Raw genomic sequence first — 25,629 nt, 5'->3', positions numbered from 1 at the left:
ATGCTACTCCTTTGTGTATCCCATGATTTGATCCCAATTCAGAACGCAGTGCACTGTAAGAAACATTTGAATTGCCAAACCAAACACACTCAATATGGATTTCTGAAAGCATTTCAAGATCCTAAACAAATGTTTCCCATTGATGGGTTCAAAAGTTGTGGTTACCACCATTTTAAACTTCAGTCATGGCCACAAGTCAAAGAGTTGCACTTTTCCAGGGGTAAATATCTGCCGTCCAAGAACAAAACCCACCATTGGAGGTTGGTGGTGAAAGAACCAGCAATCTTGATCATAGTCAGAGCACATCCTGGAGTTGGGTTAGTGACCGTGATAAGGTTAAAGTCCCTGTTCGAATCAAACACAGGTAGCACTCCTCAACTTTTTCTCCACTACACCGCTGACTGCATTGATGTTCTCTCTTGCACCTGTAAGAATTTAGTCATGGTGGGGAGCTGGCTGATGGAGGACCTCAGTTTTCTTCAGGCTGACTTCCAGGCCAAACATTTTGGCAGTTTCCGCAAAACTACCAGCCCCCCCACATCTCCATCGGGCACACAAAACTCAAAACGGTCAACCAGTTTACCTATCTCGGCTGCACCATTTCATTAGATGCAAGGATCGACAACGAGATAGACAACAGACTCACCAAGGCAAATAGCGCCTTTGGAAGACTACACAAAAGAGTCTGGAAAAACAACCAACTGAAAAACCTCACAAAGATTAGCGTAAACAGAGCCGTTGTCATACCCACACTCCTGTTCAGCTCCGAATCATGGGTCCTTTACCGGCATCACCTACGGCTCCTAGAACGCTTCCACCAGCGTTGTCTCCGCTCCATCCTCAACGCTCATTGGAGCGACTTCATCACCAACATCGAAGTACTTGAGATGGCAGAGGGCGACAGCATCGAATCCACACTGCTGAAGATCCAACTGCGCTGGGTAGGTCACGTCTCCAGAATGGAGGACCATCGCCTTCCCAAGATCGTGTTATATGGCGAGTTCTCCACTATCCACCGAGACAGAGGTGCACCAAAGAAGAGGCAATCTCTTGGTGCCTGCCACATTGACCACCGCCAGTGGGCTGATACCGCCTCAAACCGTGCATCTTGGTGCCTCACAGTTCGGTGGGCAGCAACCTCCTTTGAACAAGACCACAGAGCCCACCTCACTGACAAAAGACAAAGGAGGAACAACCCAACACCCAACCCCAACCAACCAATTTTCCCTTGCAACTGCTGCAACCGTGTCTGCCTGTCCCACATCGGACTTGTCAGCCACAAACGAGCCTGCAGCTGACGTGGACATTACCCCTCCATTAATCTTCATCTGCGAAGCCAAGCCAAAGAAGAAGAAGAATTTAACATTTGCATTAAATTCACTGCTAACTTCCACCATGCCCTAAATTTACCTGGACTTTTTCTCCTTTTCTTTGACCTCCTGCCTCCATCCTCAGAGGGCAACGATTCATGGACATCTATTACAAACCCACTGACTTTCACGGCTGCCTGGAGTACATCTCTTGTAAAATCTCATAATTCATCAGCCTCAGTCACACCAGTTCTCAAAATGTCCAATCCAGGGCAATAAACATGGGTTCCCACTTTTAGTTGTTGATAAAGCTCAGCTCGTATCTCTTCTGTTTCCTGTATTTCTACTCTCACCTTGCCCCTCCCAGGCAGACAGAGGGACAGAGTCCTTCTGGTCCTCATGTTCCAGCAAATCAGCTTCCTCATTCAACACATGATGCTTCTGATATTTTCAGTATGATCCCATCGCCCACATCTTTCCCTGTCCACCCTCTACTCTCTTGCAGAGAAAAGTCTCTCCGAGACTCCACAGACCACCCTTCCCTCTCCACCCACATTTCTCCCAGCCCCACCCTTGTTCAATTCCCACAGTAGCCACAGAAAATGTAAACCTGTTCCCAAATCTCGCACCCCCCCCCCCCCCCACTCCTCACCTCCATCCAGACCTTACAAGTGAGGCAGAGCTTTACATGCACATCATTCAACCTAATCTATTGTGTTTGATGTACTAGATGTGGCCTCCTCTATGTTGCTGAAACCAAACATAGACTGGATGACACCTCCAAACACCTTCACTCTGTTTGTGGGTCTAAGATTCAGCTTCTTGTAATCAGCTATTTTAACCCTCCCAACCATTCCTAAAATGATATATCTATCCATGGCCTCATCCATTGTTAGGGTGCGGTCAAACATAGCATCATGTTCCTCCCAAACAGCCTTCAACCTAAAGGCATGAACATCAATTTGTCCAATTTTAGGAAACCCCCACCCATTTCTGGATCCACTGTTTCCATCTCTTCTTTACATGCTCCTGTCCAGTTTTTTCTTCTCTTTCTAACTTTTATTTCCCATTCCTCATAGACTCTCCCTCAACCTGTCCTTCCTCCCCTTATACCTTCTGTCCTGTAAAACATTGACTAACCATTTCTATCTCTGGATGTTGTCTGACCTGCTGAGGTCCTCCAGCAGTTTTTTTTTATTTGCTCAAGATTCCAGCATCTGCAGTCTTTGTGTTTTGATTTAACCACGATGCCTGTGTGAACAAGTTGAAAGAGCTCATTACTTTCACTTTCTTTCTTTTATGCTGTAGTCCTGTCAATATTTCCTGTTCAATAACATATCCTCTTCAAAAATTCTTGTACACTACTCTTTCCATTCAGGCATTCCTGTTTTATTTCTCTTCTCATTTTATTCTTCTTATAACATCCTCTTTAGTTCACTGATCATAAACATTTCTAGATTCCTAACCTAATAATTTAATTATTTAATGATCAGTGTTCACAAAATTCTCACCTGCTTCTGTTCTAATATCTGTACCCGAAATAGTGGATTTGCTCTTCATGGTACCAGACCTTTAGCCTGCAGTAATTTCCTTAATCTTTCTTTTCCTTTCCATTCCACCACTTGTGGGGCAGTAATTTGATATTGCCAGCTGTGAAATTCAATTTGAAAAACGTAAATCCTAATCTTCTAAATTCATTTCTTAAAAAGTTAAAGCTCTATTTCATTGGTTCCCATGTGATCCCCCAAACTGATATTAAAATGATGGTAAGATACTTTCCACTCAATGTTTATACCTGTGCTGCTGTAACATTAAAACAAAACTTTCCGAACCATCTCTGTTTCCTGTAAAATACATTAGAATCACTTAAAATTGAGCAATATGCAATTTAGTCTGCGATTGTGGTTCTGGCCACACGGCCATAGAAAAGGCTGGGAAAGGTGCAGCAAAGATTCATGAAAGTGTTATTGGGGCTGGTAGGCTTAAATTATAAGGAGAGGCTGGATAGGCTTGGACTTTTCTCCCTGAAGCATAGGAGGCTGAGGGAAAATATTATGGAAACTCCTAAAATCATCAGGAACATAAATAAGTGTGTTATTCCAGGCTAGGGAAATCTAGAAATAAAGGGCATGGATTTAAGAAGAGGAGAAAGATTTCAAAATGACCTAAGGGGTATTTTTTTTTTACAGAGAAAGTAGTAGTGGAGGCAGGTAAAATTTTAACATTTAAAATGCCTTTATTTGGGTACATGGTTTAGAGGTAGATGCAACCAGCTTGGTAGATAACAAAACCAGAACTACCAGGTCGGGAGATGGGTGTGTATTTGTGTGCACACAGTTTCATCAGTTGACTATTTACAGTCAGATGAAAATAAACTTGAACTCGGTCGACATGGACAAAATGGGCTGAAAGGCATGTTTACAAGCTGTGAAATTCCATTTTTCTGTAAATGAAAGTTGTTTTCTTGTTACTTAACTCTTTCTCTGTAACATGACTAACCATGTTGTTAATCTCACCTCTTGCACCTCACCCAACAATTTCCTTTTCAATAGAGCCATTGATATTTATATTGTGGCCGTATCCATGGGCAGATAAAGCTTCCTGTTTAAAAACTGCATACAAGTCTTAAAAACAGCATTTTTTTGGGAGGAGTCACGTGATGGAGTAGTGGCCGGACGGTGAACTCCAGCCCTCTCCAGAAAAGTCGGGAAAAACAAGAGAAAATACAAAGGCACAGAAATACAAGTTAAAGAAAAGTGAGTATAAAGGTGGAAAGAAGATGGAGACAAAAGGAGAAAAATCAAAATCAACGGAAAGAAGAGAGGAAGAGAAGACAACGGAGGAAAAAGGTGAAGGCCTTACCTGTCCGAAGAGGCCCGCTGTGGAGAGAAGACCCCACTACCTCAGGTCGGTAGAAAGAGAACTACAACAATGGCTCACAGAGCCGAGTAAAAGTGCGCAACCGCGCATGCGCGACTCCTCGCGCATGCGCGATGCGCATACAAAAAAACACACCGACGGGAGGGGGGACCAGCTGGGGAGTCGATCTCCACAGCCGGCAACGACAGCTGCAGAACACCTGCAGCAAGAAGAGACCACAGAAGACAATAGAAACAAGAAAGAAGAGGAGGAAAGGGCAGCAAAGAAACAACAGATGGTCAACCTAGAGGAAGAAGAAGAGGAAGAGGAAGAGTACAGGGAAATAGAAGAAGAAAAGATAGGCAAGGTAAAGGAGGTACTTGCTCTTGTTAGAGGATACATGGAGTCATTTAAAGAATGGCAAACACAGGAATTCAATGATTTAAGAAGAAGAATAAACAACACAGAAAAGAAAATAAATAAAATGGATATGACCTTAACAGAAATGGGGAAAAAAATGGACAAGATGGAAGAACGGGCAATAGCAGCAGAAATGGAGGTAGAAGACTTAAAAAAGAAATTGGAGGAATCTAATAAAAAAACTAAAGAGACACAAGAATTACTAGCCCAAAAAATAGATATAATGGAAAATTATAACAGAAGAAATAACATAAAGATAGTGGGCCTTAAGGAAGATGTAGAAGGCAAGAATATGAGGGAGTTTATAAAAGAATGGATCCCTAAGGCCCTAGGATGTCCAGAACTACAGCAAGAAATGGAAATAGAAAGGGCACATAGAGCATTGGCCCCTAAACCACAACCACAACAAAAACCAAGATCTATTGTAGTAAAATTCCTAAGATATACTACAAGAGAAAAGGTACTGGAGAAGACAATGGAAAAAGTAAGAGAGGGCAACAAACCACTGGAGTATAAAGGGCAAAAAATCTTCATTTATCCAGATATAAGCTTTGAACTCCTAAAGAAGAGAAAAGAGTTCAATGCAGCAAAAGCGATTTTATGGAAGAAAGGATATAAATTTACACTGAAGCATCCTGCGATATTGAAAATATTTATTCCAGGACAACAAAACAGACTATTCTCGGATCCAGAAGAAGCACGAAAATTTGCAGAACAATTACAAAAATAGACTGAGGGATGAAGACGGGTAATGAGAGCAAAAATTATCACGATTGATATGTATGTGGGTAAAGACAAAAATAGACTGAGGGATGAAGACGGGTAAGGAGGGTAAAAATGACCACGATTGATATGTATGCGGGTAAAAAGGTATAAGAGTGAATAGAGACAATGGGCATATGTGAAAGTATCTGTAATTAGAGGAAAACATAGAAAGTATAGACAAGAATTAATAAGGGAAGGTAATGGAATAGAGAGAATAAGGAGGGAACTAAAAGAGTGACCTTTGTGACATATAAAAAACGAAATCTTTTCTGGGGGGGGCTGGGTGGGGGGAAAAGAGCGGTCACTGCAAAATCAGTTGACGCTTGCGAGTGGATTCGCAAATCCAAATGGAGAGGGGAGATGTGGTTGTCCGACAAGGGATAAAGGGCAACTCAGGAGGGGAAGGGGAGATTGGGGATAAAGAAGATAGAAATAGGAGAATAAGGAAAATGTTGGATGTTGTAGGAATGTTGTCTGGTAAAGAGTTGAAAATAAGAAAACAGAAATGGAAAAGGAGGAAAGGTAATGATGGAAAAACGGAAAGAGAAGATAAACAAAATATAAAATGGCTACGCTGAACTATATGACTCTAAATATTAATGGAATACATAACCAAATTAAAAGGAAGAAACTACTAAATTTACTGAAAAAGGAAAAAATAGATATAGCATTTGTCCAAGAAACACATTTAACTGAATTGGAGCACAAGAAATTAAAGAGAGATTGGGTAGGACATGTAACAGCAGCATCGTATAATTCAAAAGCAAGAGGAGTGGCTATATTAATTAGCAAAAATGTGCCATTTAAAATAGAAGAGGAAATAATAGATCCAGCAGGGAGATATGTTATGATAAAATGTCAGATATATTCAGAGCTTTGGAATCTACTTAATATATATTCACCTAACGAAGAAGATCAAAAGTTTATGCAAGATATCTTTTTGAAGGTAGCTAATACGCAAGGGAACATACTAATAGGAGGGGATTTCAATCTGAATTTGGATCCAAATATGGATAAAACGGGGAAAAAAATTAACAGGAAGAACAAAGTAACCAAATTTATAATTAAATCAATGCAAGAAATGAAACTTGTGGACATATGGAGGAAACAAAACCCAAAAGAAAAGGAATACTCATACTACTCGACTAGACATAAAACATACTCAAGGATAGACCTATTCCTGTTATCAGCCCACATACAAGGGAGAGTTAGGAAAACGGAATATAAAGCTAGACTATTATCGGACCACTCACCCCTGTTATTGGCAATAGAGCTAGAAGACATCCCTCCAAGAATGTATAGATGGAGATTAAACCCCATGCTACTTAAAAGACAGGATTTTAGAGAATTTATTGAAAAACAATTAAAAATGTACTTTGAAGTAAATACAGAATCAGTGGAAGATAAGTTTATACTATGGGACGCAATGAAAGCATTCATTAGAGGGCAAATAATAAGTTATGCAACCAAGATGAAGAAGGACTATAATCAGGAAACAGAGCAGTTGGAAAGGGAAATAATAAACATAGAAAAAAAATTAGCAATAAAGGAAGATACAACCAAAAGAAGAGAATTGGCGGATAAAAAAATAAAATATGAAACATTACAAACATATAAGGTGGAGAAGAATATAATGAAGACAAAACAGAAATATTATGAACTAGGGGAAAAAACACACAAAATCCTAGCATGGCAGCTTAAGACAGAGCAAACTAAGAAAATGGTATTGGCAACAAGGAAAAAAGACAAACAAATTACATATAATCCAAAAGAAATTAAGGAAAACTTCAGAGAATTCTATGAACAATTATACCGAACCGAAAACGAAGGGAAAGAAGGGAAAATAGATGAATTTTTGACTAAAATTGAACTACCAAAACTACAAATAGAGGAACAAAATAAATTAACAGAACCATTTGGAACAGTAGAAATACAAGAGATAATAAAAAATTTACCAAATAATAAGACACCAGGAGAGGATGGACTCCCAATAGAATTCTACAAAACATTTAAAGACCTAATAATACCGCCCCTCCTGGATGTAATCAACCAGATTGATGAGACACAAAACTTACCAGATTCATGTAAAACAGCAATAATTACAGTGATACTAAAACAAGGGAAAGATCCACTCTCACCAGCGTCATATAGACCAATATCTTTGCTAAACACAGATTATAAGATAATAGCTAAACTATTAGCGAACAGATTAGCAGAACAGGTACCGAAAATGGTAAATTTAGACCAAACTGGATTTATCAAAAAAAGACGCACAACAGACAATATTTGTAAATTTATTAACTTAATTCATGCAGTAGAAGGAAATAAAGCACCGGCAGTAGCAGTTGCTTTAGACGCAGAGAAGGCCTTCGACAGAGTAGAATGGAATTACTTGTTCAAAGTATTGCAAAAATTCAGTTTACCGGAGAAGTATATTAATTGGATTAAAGCATTATATAAGGGACCGTTAGCGAAAGTGACAGTAAATGGACATGTATCAAAGCAATTTAACTTAAGCAGGTCAACGCGGCAGGGATGCCCACTATCACCATTATTGTTTGCGCTAGCTATAGAACCACTAGCAGAATCGATAAGAAGAGATAATAATATAAAAGGAATAAAAATAAAAGACAGGGAATATAAAATCAGTCTGTTTGCGGATGATGTGATAGTGTACTTAACAGAACCAGAACTATCAATAAAAGAACTATATAAGAAATTGAAGGAATATGGAGAAGTGTCGGGATACAAGATAAACGTAAATAAAAGTGAAGCAATGCCTATGAATAACGCGGATTTCTCAAAATTTAAGGAGGAATCCCCATTCAGATGGCAAACGCAGGCAATAAGATACCTAGGTGTGCAAATAAACAAAAATCTAGGCCAATTATATAAACTCAATTACAATCCACTAATGAAAAAATTACAGGACGATTTAGAGCATTGGAAAGAGCTACCACTAACACTGATAGGAAGGATAAACTGTATTAAAATGAACATTTTTCCAAGGATACTATACTTATTTCAGGCATTGCCAATACAACTGACAGAAAAATTCTTCAAAGAGTTAAAGAAAATAATAAGGAGATTTTTATGGAGAGGGGGGAAACCGAGGATAGCACTAGACAAATTAACAGAATGGTATAAACAAGGAGGCTTACAATTGCCAAACTTCAAAAATTATTATAGAGCCGCACAATTAAGGTACCTATCAGATTTTTATCAAACAAGGGAAAAACCAGACTGGACGAGACTAGAATTAGATAAAATAGGGGAAAAGATACCTGAACACATATTATATAAATGGGACGAAAAATTGGTACAACATAGAACTTCTCCAGTATTACACCATCTCCTCAATATATGGAAGAAGATTCATGTAGAAAGAAATAAAATAAATTACCAAATACCAAAACTAATATTGACACAAAATAAGCTACTCCCTTTTACAATAGACAACCTTGCCTTTAGAAAATGGGAAAAAAAAGGGATTAAAAGAATAGAAAATTGTTTTTCAGGAAGTAGATTCTTATCCTTTGAACAAATGAGAGATAAGTACAATATAACGGGAGATACAGCGCTGGCATATTACCAACTGAGATCCTACTTGAAAGATAAATTAGGAAGCAACTTGAGTTTACCAGAGGGAAGTAACCTTGAATATGTGATTACAGATACAATGTTAATCAAAAGATTTATAAAAAATATGTATATTAAACTGCAAGAAAAGGAAAATGAGGAAACAAATGGTAAAACTAAACAAAAATGGGAACAAGATTTAAATATAAAGATAAAAAAGGAAACATGGGAGAAGTTATGCTCTGGAACGATGAGAAATACAATAAATACGAGGCTACGTATGATACAATATAATTGGTTACACAGACTATACATTACACCGCAAAAGTTAAATAAATGGGACCCAACAGTATCTGATAGATGTTTTCGATGTAAAAAAGAAAGGGGAACAACAATTCATGCAATCTGGACATGTGAGAGAGTAGAAAAATTTTGGGATGATCTCAATCAGATATTAAATAAAATAACAGAAAACAATATACCAAAGAATCCAGAGATCTTTCTCCTAAGTAACATAAAAAATAAAGAATTTAGAATTGACTTGGAAGATGCACAAAAAAGATTTGTCAAGATAGCCCTAGCCGTAGCAAAAAAATGTATTATGTCAACCTGGAAATTGGAAGATAATTTGAAAATACAACAATGGTATATAGAAATGAATAAATGTATTCCATTAGAAAAAATAACATATAGTTTAAGAAATAATATTGAAATATTCGAACAAGTATGGGAGCCTTACATTAAATACAATAGCGACAACCTACCGGGAACAAACATTACCTAAGTTGATGGAAGGAGAAGAAAAGAAAAGAATGGACTCAGTAGAATTTCTGGTGTATTTTTGTTGAATGACAACATTGTCTAACTGAATTAATGCAACCTAGATTGTATACCTAAAATGGATGAGAGGGGGGGGTGGCTTGGGAGGAGGGAGGGGGGAGGGAGAAAAAGTCACTGTAAATGTGTGGAAAAGAAAAAGTGTATATCATGGCTATTGTGATTTATGGTGTGAAAAATAAAAAATTTAAAAAAAAAAAAAAAAACAGCATTTTTTTTTTCTTTTTCAGTATTTTACTAACATTGAAATTTCACATCCAAAAATACAGAGTACATATGGATAAATGTTAAAATTCAAAAGGATACATTACACTTAAATCATATAATTATATCCAAGGTACCCCACATTTTAAGTGTAAACTGCATAAACTGCACTTCTTTCCTTCTTGCTACGACCCCAGCAATTGAAAGTCATTGTCTACTGCCTGTCCCTCACTGTGCAATGACTTTCTCAAACTCTCCCTCAAAAAAAAGCCTTTTCTTGGATTCCATCCTCTTCCCCAAGACATGAGGGTCCTGTGGATCAAACACTCATAACCATATCTTGATGTTTCTCCAATCTGAAACTTGGCAGAGCAGGTAAAACTTTGCAAAATTTGTTCTCTTTTCTTCTATTTCAGTGGATTAAAACATTGCAGTGTAATCTTGGAAAATCTCATGATTCAGACACTAAAGCTTTACTATAATTTCTTCACATCATTTACAAAGCTGTTTTCTGATTCTTGCATTTTATTGTGTCATAAAATATGAAGTGATATGGAATTTTTTCCTCAGTCACAGTGCTGAACTTTGAGCTATTTCTTAGATACACTAATGAATACATAACATAATATTAAACACATCACTCAGGGTGGAGAATGGACTGATTGTGAATAATGAGCTATTGATATTGCAGGAAGGGTGGGTGATCGTGTGAGTTAAATCCAGAGTATTTTATTTCTCCATTTCCTTTTATTCTGACAATGGTGAACTGTAATATAAAGGTGAAAAGTTATCACAGGAGGTCAGAACAATACAAATAAAAATAAAGATGCATATCTAGATGCGAGGAAGAACGTTTGGAGACAATTTTGTAAATAATATTTTAAATTAGTGGAGCTAGCCTTACTCACAGTGTATTAACAATGAATCAAATGATGAGACAGTTTTTTGTCCTTATTTTTGAGATCCATTCCATGCAAAGGTTAGAGTCCAACAATTGGAATAATTCTAGTTATAATGTGACAGATTATGTTGTGTTTTATATTGTATTTACCTATGATTTTGGGAGCTAAATTGGGGCATGTATTTTTTTTAGTATAGGTCACATACAAACACTTCAAAACAGATATCATTTAAAATACTGGAGCTCTGCTCAAGCTAGACAGGCTGGCTCCAAATGCCCTTGCAAAAGCTTTGGGGTGTGCCCAAGGGACTTCACTAATGGATTGTTGTTTTGAAAAGCAACAGATGAAAGAACTTGGAGGATTAGGTCCGGAGCTGCAGTCTGAGTGCAGCTTGCTGTTCTAAGAGGGTTGTGTGGTTTTGCAAGCAGAGAGAGTTAAACAGGCTGTTTCTGTGGGAGTGAGAGAGAGAGAATTCAGTTCTACAGTGCTAGAGTTCAGCAGCAGCAGGAGCTGGGACTGGAACATGACAAGCTGGCAAGCTTATGAAAAAAAAAACATTTTGAAGATGGGTTATGAGTTCTTAGTTCAGCCTGGTCAAAGCCCTTTTGGTCCATACAAGATGAGAGGACCATAGTAATTATAGTTTCACTTGAAATAAGAGAAACAAAAAGGAACTCTGTGGTGACCTGAAACAAAGAGGTTATATATTCTGGAAAACCCTGATGGGGCAAGTTTCTTCGGCAAGACATTGATGTGGCTGATTAGAAAAAATTAGTTTGTGTCCAGCGAACAACAAATCTCCCTCTGAAAACCAACAAGAACCTCCCTCAGTGGTAAACATTTACCTTTCAAGCACCAAAGCCTGGTGAAATTCATGAAGGTTAAATTCTGTGCATAGTATAAGAATTGCCTGCAACCAGTGAACTTGGAGGAATGAGAAGTGAGATTGGACTGTGACTTAAAGAACTTCTAAACTTACTCCCACATTACATGCACTTAGAATTAGAAGAGGGTTAAGTAAGTTAATAGTAATAAATTAATGTAATGTCCATTTCTGCTTCTATTTCTTTTGGTCTTATTTCAGTGGGAAGATCCTCTCTTCTGAAGAGGACTCAAGCCCAAAACACTGGTTATAGATTTTTTTTCCTATGGATGCCATGTGATCTGCTAAGTCTCTCCTGCATTTATGTGTTTTATATTGAACAATTTCTTTCTTTATATTTACTTGTGTTATATTGGCATTTGGTGTATAAAATTCATTAATTGGGGTTTAATCCTCATCTTTATAAAAACAATATGAAATTAATATTTTTCAGGAATTTTCTACTCCCACTAGATATTCATTAAAACCAAAAGGTGGATTTTTTCTTTGAAGTCATACAGCTTCATATCAGCTTATTCTATCTGCTGATGTTTGGCAACTCATTCAGTTCCAGTAACCAAGTCAGAAGTTCATCAAAACTGACTTTGTCTGCCATAGAGAATGATTGAAGCTGATCATTTAATTGCTAATATAAGAACCAGGACACGATGGTGGGACGATCATCATATCGTCATTTGATTTCATTACATATATGAGCAATAAGGAGACTTCCACAAGATTAGGTAAACTGACAGTCAAGTTATCCAATATCTAATCCATCATTATGCCTAACTATTTCCTGCTCTATGATGTTGCCCACCTCTGTCCATGTTTTATTTCATCTGGAATAGATGATTGTAATTGTCCTCTGACCTGTTCTTCCATCTTTCATTTTCAATAATCATGAATCTTGAATCTAAAACCTAACTTCCCACTGAAACCCGTTCACACAAACTCCTGTGCTCACTGACCTCCTTTGGTTCCCAAACCATCGACAATTTGATTTTAAAATTCTCATCCTTGCTTTCACTTCCTTGCCACTCTTTGCTTTCTTTGTAGCCTCTTGTAGTCCCTTGAAGTTTCCTCTTTTAATTGTGCTCATTTAATAATCCATGTTTGTAATCACTCTGAATCAATATTATGCTTTCAACTTGCTAGTCCATAAGCCTTGGACCTCTTCTCAAACCCCACTGGGGCTCCAGTTTCTTCACCCCTCTGCTAGATTACTCCTGATATCTCATTTGTTTCCCCAAATTTGAGTTGCATGTCCCCTTGCAGCTCGATATTTGTTAAGTCTTCTGCAAAAATTTGAGAGTTTTGAGAAAATTTTCTCCATAAAGGATGTTATTTCATCTCTTGGTTTTCATTTGGCTGTTGCGTGCCAGATGCTTTCAAGAAAAGATGGAAAACAAATCCTCACATTTTTTTGTATTCAAGCTTACTGGTCTGGTGGACAAGAAGTTGGTACTTTTTTGTATTTAAATTGCCAGTGTTCCATAATTAAACCTTTTTGACTTGAAATGGGTAATTTATTACAATAAATAACTGGAATAAGATTCCCACAGGATCCAATGTTATTTTTACTGGGAGATTATTAGAGGGATGAAACCTAAATTAAACCTGAATATGTATCAAGTAAAAATTGTTCAAATTGCCTTGGTAATAGTGATAAAATGCATTGCTATAACTTGGAAGATGGATACGGATTTGGGAATGGGTAGATGGCTTGCAGAAGTTCAGAGTTGTACTCCACTTGAGAAAATTACATATAATTTATGAGATAAATATCACACATTTTGTAAAATATGGAGCCCGAATTTACAATTTAAATCAATCTCAAACATTCCCTTTCTCTTAAGGGTCTCTGTAAATATTTATTTATTTAGAAGTATCAGAAAGTGAAGTGAAGTGTGGTTTTCTTGTTCTTCTTTTTCTTTTTCTTTTTTTCATTTTTTTAGTTTGTATGGGGTTGGGGAAGGGTGGGGGATTAATAGGAGGTTTTCTTTCTTTTGTATTTCGTCGCTCTCTTTCCTTTATATTGTATTTGGATTAAGTTTGAAATATTGTAATATGTTTGCTAAGTGCTTTTATTTTAAATAAAGTATATAAAAAAACTTACTGGTCTGACAAGGATAAACAGGGGCTCATCTGAGTTCATCATTTCACATCTGCAGGAATTTGTGGGCCTCTGCTTCATTTACTTCACTGCCCAGACTTGTTGATTAGGTTCAAACTGTCTTCAATAACAAGGGTAATGTTCCAAGTGAGTCATTTTTCAGGATGTAGATGGCAGAAGTGAATAATCCATCATTAACAAATGTAACTCAAATTGATTTCTTAACAAGCTCACTGTAATTATTCTTTTATTTTCAGGTTCAGATTCAGTGGTCGAATACTGGGCCTTGCCCTAATTCACCAGTACTTGTTGGATGCCTTCTTCACCCGACCCTTCTATAAAGCACTGCTACGGCTGTAAGTGTACAATTTTGGCAGATTTATGTATCATTACACTGTTCAGATATGACCTTAGAAGAAATGTCATGGTAATAAACTTAGAAAGAGATTCTGAGACCATTTTATGGAAAGATTAGTCCTTTAATAAATGTTTTTATTACTTTTAAATCATAAACTTTCCTTTTGTTGAGGTTAACCAGACCAAAGAAGCCATTTCTGTAATCCCACATCATGTAAAGTCTAAAACTAAAATTGCAATCCCTCCAGTTGTCAGTCATCTGTGCTGTTTAGATTTATTCATGGAGTACCCTAGATCCACGGTGAGTTTCTGACTGTATCATTTTATATTGTAAAGTATTCCAATCAATTAATGGAATCAAGTTATAGAGTTTTAGCTTTGTATGATTTTTCCATGATATAATTAGTGTCTCAGTAAAATCTGTACCTTACATTTCAGTCATGTTTCAGTGATATAAGACTATTTTAAAATCACAAAGGAATCAATTGACAAAATAAGTGATGCACCATCAATTACTTCAAAAGACTAGAACTTGTATAAAAACTGAAAGGCTTTTATTAACAACAGAATGGAGGCACATCCATGCTGTTCAACTAACCTGGACTGAGGAGGGAGCTGTGGTACAGTCACCTTTATTCGGGGGTCTGTGGGAGGACCCACAGGCACAGTCAGTAAGGGGCATGTCCAGACAAACTATAACAAGTACTAACACAGCCAAAATGTATATACAGTAGTTTACCACATTAGGCATAATGTTCATATTCTCATATTTTGAGCAATCAGGATTATAGTCTATGGTAGTGTGACAGAGTATTAAGAGGTGGTTTGGGAGGAATTGTTAGAGCAGGTTGCACACACCCACATTTTAAAACACAGAATATTTTCAGGTCTTTTGCAGAATGCTTTTTGCAAGAGGCAATAAAGTATCGACAGCAGCTTGTCTGGGAGAGCATGTGGTCTTTTCAGGTAGTGGAGAACTGTTTTGCTCTCAGAGAGGGAGAGTGTGAAACAGAGAGACAGGAGACAGAAATCAGTTCAAGAAGGACAAGATGGCAAACATTGGAAGGCTGCCTGGTCAAAGGAGAAGACTGGCGGTGTGAAAGGTGATCATCTGGACAACCCTGAAGGGGGCAAGTTTCGTCAGCAAGACTGATTGAGAAGGAATCAGTTGGTGATGTCCTGGAAAATAAATCTCTCTCTGAAAACCAGCAAGAACCCTCCTGAGTAGTAACCATTTGCCTGTTAAGCACCAAAGACTGGTGAACTTTGTTAATGCTAACTTCTGTGCACAGTACAAGAATTGCCTGCAACCAGTGAGAATGGACTGTGATCCAAAGAACTTTTTAAATCTTAATATACATTACATTAGTATGAGAGGGGGGATTAAGTAGTTAGGTTAAGTAAGTAGGTTAAGTAATAAGTTAAAGTTTAATTCTGTTTTCTTGTTGAAATATAATTAAAAACTACTTTTGTTTATGTAACCCTGTGTTGTGGTGCATATCTATTACTGCTGGTTTTTGAGGTCCTCTGGACTCCGTAACAGTAGTTAATCTAACATCTTTTAGATGTTGTTCGAACTATTCAAGAATGTTTCAAAAGTGATTGGAAACATGGTGTTTTTCATTAGTTAATGAATGTATTATCATAGAAATTAGAGAATGGAGATCAAAGTGAAAGTGCAAAGATATCTGTGTTTAATTTTATCTCAGTGATAATTTTTAATACCCTTTTGGCAAAACTGTACTTTGCAAGAACACAAAAGCCTCAGTCTATAGAAATGTGTGTAATGAACCAATTCCTCTATTGAAAAACAATTATCATTATTGTGATTTCAGAAGCACCTCAGCAGTGAAAGTGTGATATAATTACTAATCACCTGCATTACAGTAAGGCATGGCATCTTCAAAATATCTTTTAATCGCCCGATCAGCCAAATTAGAAACATTTAATTAGACACCACACCAGAGTAATTTGTCATGAGAGCGATAGGGATGATGCACAGTACTTATTTCATGTTTTCACAGTTTATGTTTACTTCTGAATGTTTTATTCAGGCAGACAATAACTCTCATAATAAAGAAAAATCAAGGCTGAACGTGATAGCGCATTGATCTAAAACTCCACCAATGCATTTTCTACCAGACTCTGGATACTGAGCAAGAGCAGGTTAGCGTCTTCTTGGCTAACCCAAAGAGTTGAAAGCAATTGTGTGTCACTGTAATTCTGATAAGATCATGAGCAGAAGCTGTGGAAGGACCAAATGCTGTAAAATGGACAAGGTGTAAATCACTGAATCTGTTTTGAAATTTTCCTCCATGTGCAAGCTCCATTCCTTTTTTGCATTTACTGTAAGTGATATCTGACTTACAATTGGCCATCATAAACAATCACTTTTAGAAATGGAACATTATATTGTTGAATAGACACCTAATGATTTCTGTGCATAGATGGATGCATATTATTACTCCTACATACAGAATTTCTGGCTCAGCACTGATGTTACTGTTCTTTCAGGAATGCTCACCTTGAAGAACCTCCTCTCCCTTTTCCAGTCTTACTTCCTTCTTTCAGAGTGACCTTCTTCAATCTTAATAGTTTTGATTTTCTTTCTTGCTTTTTAACAAGGTGTTGACTGATACTTGACTTTTCACAGCACTGATCATTGACCTAAAATATTAATTCTGTTTCTCTCTCCAGAGATGCCATCTGACTACTTGGGTATTTAGATCAATATGCCTGCTGTCTATTTTATATAATTTCATAGTTTTCTTGGCTATCAGTTGCTTAAGTGTCTGTGGATTTGCAACAGTGAGGTCACCAGCATAGAGTCCCTGGTGATCACTGGTCTGGCTCTGTGTTATTCTGGTAGTTCATGTCTCGAAGGCACAATGGACGCCTGAAAGATTAAAGTATCATAATCAGCGTGACTTCAATTGCTGCATGTGGTTGCGTAACAAATGGACATTCACCATTGAGGAATTGAGGAAGAGGTATTGAGGAAGAGTAATTGAAAAAGCTAATATAATGATTCTCTCTTCTTTCAATGTGTTACGAGCCCAGAGGGCCCCAAAACCCAGCAGCAATATTCACCAAATCAAATGGTTACTTAAACAAAAGTTGTTTTTAATTATCTTTAAACATGAAAACAGAATCACACTTTAACTTAACTAACCTAACTTAACCCCCTTCTATTTCTAATGTGTGTGTAAGTTCAGAAATGTTTTTTTAGTTCACAGTCCAATCTCACTTCTCATTCTTCCAAGTTCACTGGTTGCAGGCAATTCTTATACTATGCACAGAATTTAACATGTATAAAGTTCACCAGGCTTTGGTGCTTGAAAAGTAAATGGTTACTTCTCATGAAGGTTCTTGTTGGTTTTCAGAGAGATGTGTTGTTCCAGAACATCCACAACTGATTTACTTCCAACAGCCCTTCAGTATCTTGCTGACGCAACTTGTGCATTCAGGGTTCTCCAGATGATAACCTTTTTGTTTCAGGTCACCACAGAGTTCATTTTTGTTTCTCTTATTTTAAGTGAAACGTTAGACAGCAAGTCCTCTCCTCTTGCATAAACCACAAGAGCTTTGACCAGACTGTCTTCCAAATGGGGCTTTCCACAAGCTTGCCAGCTTGTCCTGTTCCAGTCCCAGCTGCTTCTGCTAGCTGTAACACTGTGGAAGTGATCTCTCTCTCTCTCTCTCTCTCTCTCTCACACTCTCTCTCTCTCACACTCTCTCTCTCTCACACTCTCTCTCTCTCACACTCTCTCTCTCTCACACTCTCTCTCTCTCACACTCTCTCTCTCACACACACACACACACACACAGAGAAAACCTGTTTGACTCTCTCTGCTTGCAAAACCACATGACCCTTTTAGAACAACAAAATCTCTTACAGACAATCTGCGGCTCCAACAAGATCTTTCATCTGCTGCCTTTTGTAAACAACAGTCCATGAATGAAGTCTCTTGAGCACTCTTCAAAGCTCTTGCATAAGTTGTGGGGCCAATGTGACTAGCATTAGCAGAGCTCCAGTATTTCAAATAAGATTTGTTTTAAAGTGTTTGTATGTGACATACTCTAGAAAACCTTTCCCAATTTATCTCCCAAAAACATATCTATATACTCTGTCACAGTAGCAATACACAAATGTGTTGGAGAAACTCAGCCGGTCTTGCAGCATCCATAGGAAGCAAAGGGTAATCTTTATTTTGCGTCTGATCCCATCGTCAAATGTAAAAACAACAACAGGCAGATGCCTGAATAAAATAGTTGGGGAAAGGTTGAAGAAGGGTGAAGGGAGGAGCGCAGGTTAACAGGTAAAAGGTAATACATGGATACAGGTGGGAAGGTAGAAGAGAAAATAGCTGAGAAATGATGGGGGAGGTGTCTAAAAGGTGAATGGGGAAGGGTGGGGAGCTGGAGGCAAGGTGACAGGGATAGGGAAAGGGAGAGCCATGGGGGAAGGGGTTAACAGATGCCATTGGTCGCTGTGCCTCTCACAGTAGTCATGTTGACATTGCTACAGATGTGCTTACAGTCAATGGCACCATGGAGAGGCTAACAACCCCCATAAACTTTGTGCATTCTCCACCTGCCAGACTCTGAGAAGAGAGAATTAAAATGTATTCACTTTAAATGTGATCTCCCTACCCTGGGTGAATTCAGACAATAGTGTTTTCAGGTTGGAGATGGAGTAAAATGGAAGTTGCAAGTCACCTTGGTTGTCATTGGTTGGAATCATCCTGTACCCAGGCTACAGTTGTGGAAGAAGCTGGTCCTGTGGACAGCAAGGATTCCTTACTGAAGGGCAGATGTCCTCACAATATTGTCTGCTGAAAATTGTGGTATGTTCCAGCTGAACAGCAATGGCCTCTATCACTTCTTCCCTTATTAAGAAGTTTGTTCTTTACTGTGTAGCCCCCCTATTGTTCATGCTCTACTCTCAGACTCTCAGATGCAGGGCCATTCTGAAACTGTGACGTCAATATAAGGTGGAGTGGAATGTAGTTTCCAGAGGGAAGCAAGTTTATTCATGAAATATAATTGGGGCCCTGATAAATGTTTAGTGATGCTATCTCAAGGTTAGAAGACTAAGACACCCAGTCTGTTCATATGTCTAACTTTCACACAGCTGGAGAGGATGAAGGGAGGTGATGTGGAAAGACTGGATGGGAAAATGAAGAGGTGCACAACTGGAAAGACTCAGCTGCAGAGATCAGATTAATGAACCGCAGAATCTCGAAACACAAACTTACAGTTGATAGAATATTTGATAACCTAGTCTGAGGATGCCTACTGTAGATTTACATTAATTATTTCTTCTTCTCTATCAGACCATGTGACCTGAGTGACCTGGAATACCTGGATGAAGAGTTCCATCAGAGTTTACAATGGATGAAGGATAATGACATCACAGATATCCTCGACCTCACTTTTACAGTTAATGAGGAGGTATTTGGGCAGGTTCGTACAGAAATAGCAAGACAAAACCTTGAATATAAAGATTCATATTTAAGAGCTGAAGTAAATTTTATGCAATGGGTAAATTTGCCAGCAACAAAATCATCCAACAAAATGTTCGATGTCCCTTGTAAACCAACTGTTCAACACACAGATGCCTTTCAACTCTTGGCATCTGCGGTTTTCTCTTCAACTTTATAGTCAGACGTTCTAGAAAAAACTTTCTCACTGCTTCCTGCTAAATTTTTGGCAGAGTTAAAGTGAGATGCATGGAGCACAGCCCAGGGATGCCTGTGACATTCCCATTTCCTGGCACATCCCATCATTTCCCATTTGCTGGTCTTAAATGAGTTTCTCTTCATGAAAAGAAGTGAAGTAGAATGATAGAAACTGTAAAAATTGCTAATTCCTCCGAATGAATTTTTTTGTTCTTTTATTACTGATCTTAAAAGATCCAGGTAGCTAAGTTAGAATGTCATGAGTATTTCATCTCTGAGACACATACAAGCTGAATTAAATCAAATATTTTGAGCAAGAGTAAGTTATATACAAGGTGGCTGTATTTCCTTGATCTACGAGCACCATTTATTGATCACCCAATCTTGGTGCACACCCTCTCATATTAATAATCCTATTCTTAAGATATCATCTTAGAGCCAAGATTCCTCAAACTGTGAGATTGCTTCCAGATATTGAGCCAGTTTTCGGGCATAACTTGAAACAAATTGTGTTTATGATTAAAGCCTGAGCTATCAATTCCTGTTTTTTTCTCATGCACATTTCTGGCATCTGTTTAAGTCATTATAAAAAGGAAAAACTTCTATGATTAACTTTTCTCAAATGTCATGGCTTAGTTACATTCTAGACATAAAATGACCTAATTTTGGCAAGTTTTTTCCCCCCTCATTTCCATTCAAACAGCATAATTTTAAAATATGCATTAAATCTTTCTTCTCTTTGGCTTGGCTTCGCGGACGAAGATTAATGGAGGGGTAATGTCCACGTCAGCTGCAGGCTAATTTGTGGCTGACAAGTCCGATGCGGGACAGGCAGACACGGTTGCAGCGATTGCAAGGGAAAATTGGTTGGTTGGGGTTGGGTCTTGGGTTTTTCCTCCTTTGTCTTTTGTCAGTGAAGTGGGCTCTGCGATCTTCTTCAAAGGAGGTTGCTGCCCGCCGAACTGTGAGGTGCCAAGATGCACGGTTTGAGGCGATATCAGCCCACTGGCGGTGGTCAATGTGGCAGGCATACCATAAAACTCCTAGTATCCAGCACCTCTGGAGATTGGTAGATGATGGAAAAATGAATTCTCCAGCTGTTTGAAATTGCGTGTTGCATGATTGGCAAACTAACGCGAGGTGCACCAATTTTTAACTTACGTAATTTTTACCTATTTATTTTCCACAATCTTTTTGCCATTTGCTTGAGGCTGCCATTTGCTTGATTTCCAGATAGCAGGGGTTTTGCTGTATTTAAGAATGACAAAAATGTGGTTATGTTATATAGTTGAAAATATGTTAATTGTAAAAAGTAACCATTTTAGAGTATCTAGTTCACCGACACTGAGCAAGGTCACATTAACATCATTCATCTCCCTCCCTCCAAATCTATTGCAGAGATATATTTCCACCTTAATCTGCATTTTAGAATCTGTTCAAATCTAACTTTTCCCAATTCCTGAAATGTTAACTCTAATTCTCTTTCAGTAGATATTCTCCGAATGATTCTAACATTTTCTATTTCCATTTCAGATCTACAACATCGGGATATTTCGCTTTTAAAATGAAAATAATTTCACAAAAATTAGAAGTTTTCTACTTAATTTGATGCATTCAAACAAATTTCTTAGTGAACCTCTTAGAATTTCTTAGAAATTTCTGTATCTTTAATGTTGCTTGCAAAGCCAAGCAAATTGTGCCCTATGGCCCAGCAGAATCTCTGAAATTTTCCACGATTGGTGGTTAAATAGTTTTTAAAAATTGCTATTAAATAAGAAATGTGTGATACATATACCACACTTGAATGTTGAACCAAATGTTGATATCCTGGTTTATTTTCCCATTTTCTGTTTGTGTGTATTTTATTGAGATTTTTCAGGAATTTAGAGCACAACTGGGATTCATGTAGAATGGGTACATTGTCACGAATTTATGGATTTCACCCCAAGAATTAATTCCAAGCTGTTGAATTCTAATGTTGTTAGGGAGACATCAATAATTTTTTTTGACAATCAGGTCAATGGACCGCTTTAACGTTAAGGCAAGCTGAGAACATTTGTTTCAAAATCAAGCTGTTTCAAAGGTTGCACAGAGACGGTTTCCATGGTCGTGATCAAGATCTCTCACCCCAGCATATCAATCTCCACAACTCCCATTTCGAGAGATTGGCTATGAGCTGACCAACCCTAATATTTAACTAACCTCCAGGCTACTGGGGTCTCTTCTCGATGCTGAGTTGAAGTCCTGCAGTAATGGGAAAACGTATGTTGTTAATTCTGCTGTTCATTTGCTTTCGACTTCTTTGTTGTGCAGCAAACAGTTTCATATTGTCTCGAACGTCTTGTGACGATCTTTCCAAAAATCCTGGGACACGTAGCTGAAAATTCTAAATTTCTTTAATTATTAAAAAAGAAGTGATTATCTGAGGAGTGATCAGTATATGTGACCCTCCTTTATTAGACCCATGCAAATCTTTAACCATGCAAGATGAATTTTTACTTCTTTTGGTATAAATTCAGAAACCTTTACTTCCCTCATCATCTCAACTTTCACGTTTTACTCATAGGTCACAGAGCGAGAACTAAAGTCCGGAGGGGCCAATATTCAAGTATCAGAGAAAAACAAAAAGGAATATATCGAACGGATGGTGAAGTGGAGAGTTGAAAGAGGTGTTGTTCAACAGACTGAAGCCTTGGTTCGAGGATTCTATGAGGTAGTTTAAAATCTTCAGACTGAAATTATGACAAATATAATTTTTGATTGGTGAAGTTATAAGTCACAAATGAACTATTTTTGACTTGATACCATGTGATTGAGATCTAGAATCTGAAATGTATTAGAACATAACAGCATTACAGATTTCCTATTTTTATTTACTTTTTTAAAATTGGTGCTAAATCATGTAGCCAATGCTATCAATAATAGGTGACTACTCAGCATTTCGATCGCTCATTTCAAAAGTCTCAGAAAGAAACTAAGTAAAACAAAAAGATCTGCAGACATTGATTGTAGTGCGGGAGAAATTCAGCAGGTCCCACAGCGTTCATAGAAGGCGGAGACATGTAAACATCTAGTGTGAATTAAAGCTCTCGTGACTAGACTAGCTTATAACTGAGGGTAGAGTCTTACAGTGATCTTCAGAAGGGCTCAGGGTTTAGGTGGGAAACCAGGGTTATATATGGGTAGATGGGGGTGTACCCAGGAGGCGGAGCCAGCCATCAGTACAACATACCACCAGTGAATTTCAGTTCACTGCATTCACCCCTTCCTGCAGAATTTAGGGACTGAAAAAAATTCAGAAAATATAGGGTTATTTACAAATTTAAGTGATCTGTGGGCCTGGAGATCCTGTTGGAGCACCTAAGCACAAGAGGGCCTTGGTCTCCTTGGGTCTCCTGGTCACCTTGTGAGGGAGGATAGGTGGGCTGGGTCTCCGGCTCTATGGTGGAGGGGGATGCACTTTCCTCCTAAACCTGATCCCCCAAGGCCTTGACTGGAGGTGGTGAGAATGACTTCTGCAACTTGCAGGGGACTTGAGGCAATGGACACTCTGTTCTGGCAGGTGCCAGGTCCCTGATGGAGATGGTGTCCTCGCTGCCATCCAGGTACTTCACATAGGCATATGTGGGATTGGCATGGAGTAGTTACACCCTTTCCACCAGGGGGTCGGTCTTGCTTCTCCTCACATGCTTCCTGAGAAGGACTGGACCAAGAGTGGTGAGCCATGTTGGGAGTGTACTTCCTGATGCCAACTTCCTCTCAAAATTGAATAGGAGCTCGTGAGGAGTAGTGTTGGTCGTGGTACATAGTTGTGACCGGATGGAATGGAGTTCCATAGGAAAAACTTCCTGCAATCTTGAGTCTGGAAGGCCTCTTGACGTGAGGGCCAGTTTGACAGCCTTCCAGGTCATGGCCTTTTCAACATGTCCACTTCCACGGATGCGATGCGATGCCCCTACTGATATAGCTCTTCGCTCATAAAGGCTGAGTTCTGGTCGCTATGAATACAGCTGGGATACCTGAACAGGGCGAAAATGGAATCCAGGCCCTTTATGACTGACGAAGTGAATGTGTCTGGATGTGGGATGGCGAACGGGAAGCGGGAGTACTCATCAATGACAGAAAGGAAGAAAGTGTTCCCATTCGTGGAGGAGAGAGGTCCCTTAAAATCGACACTGAGCCATTCAAAAGTCCTGGATGACTTGATCAGGTGCGCTTTTGCGGGGTGATAGAAGTGCGGGCTTGTACTCCACACAGACCTCGCAAGACCTGGTCATTTCCCTGACATCTTCCATGGAGAAGGGCAGATTGCACGCCTTGACAAAATGAGCCATGTGGGTAACCCCTGGATGGCAGAGCTCATTATGCAGATACCACAGTTGGCCGGTGTGTGCAGAGACACAGTTTCCTCCTGACAAGGCATCTGGAGGGTTATTAAAGGCTCCTGGCCGATACGCAATATCATAATTTTAGGTGGAGAGCTCAATCCTCCACCTAGCTATCTTGTCATTTTTGATTTTTCCCCTTTTGACATTATTAAACATGAATGCGACTGAGCGATGGTCAGTGAGGAGCGTAAATCTTCTACCAGGCGCATAGAGCTTCATGACTTCTACAATGGCTTGAACCTCCTTTTCCACAGAGGGGTTTGGAGCTCATGGTCTTGTAATGTCCGAGAAAAGAATGCAACTGACCTGCGCACCTGGTTGAGGGTAGCAGCCAGGGCTACGTCTGAAGCATCACTTTCCACCTGGAAAGATACATTCTCATCCACTGTGTGCATGGCGGCTTTCGGAATGTGGTTCCGGAGGTAGTTAAAAGCCATTTGGGCTTCAGCCAAGAGGGGGAAATTAGTGGCTTTTAAGAGAGTTTGAACCTTATCAGTACATTGAGGGATCAACTGGGCATAATATGAGAAAAACCCCAGGCACCTCCTCAAAGCCTTTGTGGTCCTAGGAATGGGGAGCTCTAACAGGGGGTGCATCCTATCGGGATCAGGGCCAATGCTGCAATTCTCCACCACGTAGCCAAGGATAGCCAGATGTTTAGTCCTGAACACGCACTTGTTAAAGTTATAAGTGAGGTTCAGGACTTTCGCTGCGTGAAGAAAATTCTGGAGGTTGGCGTCATGGTCTTACAAGGTATGTCCACAGATGGTGATGATATCGAGGTAGTGGGAGGTAGCCTTCAACCCATACTCATCGACCACATTAGTGATGCCAAAAGGGACCTTCCAGAATTGATAGAGATGACTGTTAACCTCAAATGACGTATATGGACAGTCCTTGGAACAGATTGGCAGCGGTGATAAGCAGCTTTCAGGTCAATGGCTGAATAGACCCGATACTGCACAATATCATTCACCATGTCTGCAATTTGAGGGAGGAGGTAAGCGTCCAGGAGTGTGTACCAATTAATAGTATGGCTATAGTCAATTACTAGCCTGGACATGTTTTCCCCTTTTACCACTACCACTTTGTGCTCTCCACGGGCTGGTGCTAGGTTCGCTGATACCTTTATTGAGTAGACGTTGTGTCTCAGACTTCAAGAAGTCTCGATCTGCTGTGCTATACCTCCTGCTCTTAGTAGAATCGGTTTGCAGTCTGGGGATAGATTCGGGAAGAGAGGTGGGGTGGGGGGAAGTTGATATTCAGTGAAGAGAGGCTGCATGTGGGTTCTGATTTTTGGGGCCCTCCATTCTGAACTATTACAGGGAGAGGGACCACAATACTCCAAG

At 38.9% G+C, this 25,629-nt stretch overlaps 1 protein-coding gene across 1 annotated transcript in view; it reads left to right on the top strand.

Annotated features, from left to right (window-relative positions):
- LOC138758395 (E3 ubiquitin-protein ligase HECW1-like) overlaps window positions 1–25,629 on the top strand; it is a 284,362-nt gene that overhangs the window by 203,601 nt on the left and 55,132 nt on the right. The window contains exons 20-22 of the mRNA XM_069927283.1: window positions 14,112–14,210; window positions 19,548–19,677; window positions 22,459–22,605. Coding sequence (XP_069783384.1) covers window positions 14,112–14,210; window positions 19,548–19,677; window positions 22,459–22,605 — 376 coding nt within the window. The remainder of the gene's footprint in view (window positions 1–14,111; window positions 14,211–19,547; window positions 19,678–22,458; window positions 22,606–25,629) is intronic.

This window comes from Narcine bancroftii, chromosome 1, assembly GCF_036971445.1.
Source record: "Narcine bancroftii isolate sNarBan1 chromosome 1, sNarBan1.hap1, whole genome shotgun sequence".
Lineage (NCBI taxonomy): Eukaryota > Metazoa > Chordata > Chondrichthyes > Torpediniformes > Narcinidae > Narcine > Narcine bancroftii.
The sequence above is the reverse complement of the archived record's forward strand: the minus strand, read 5'-3'. Positions and strand labels throughout refer to the sequence as shown.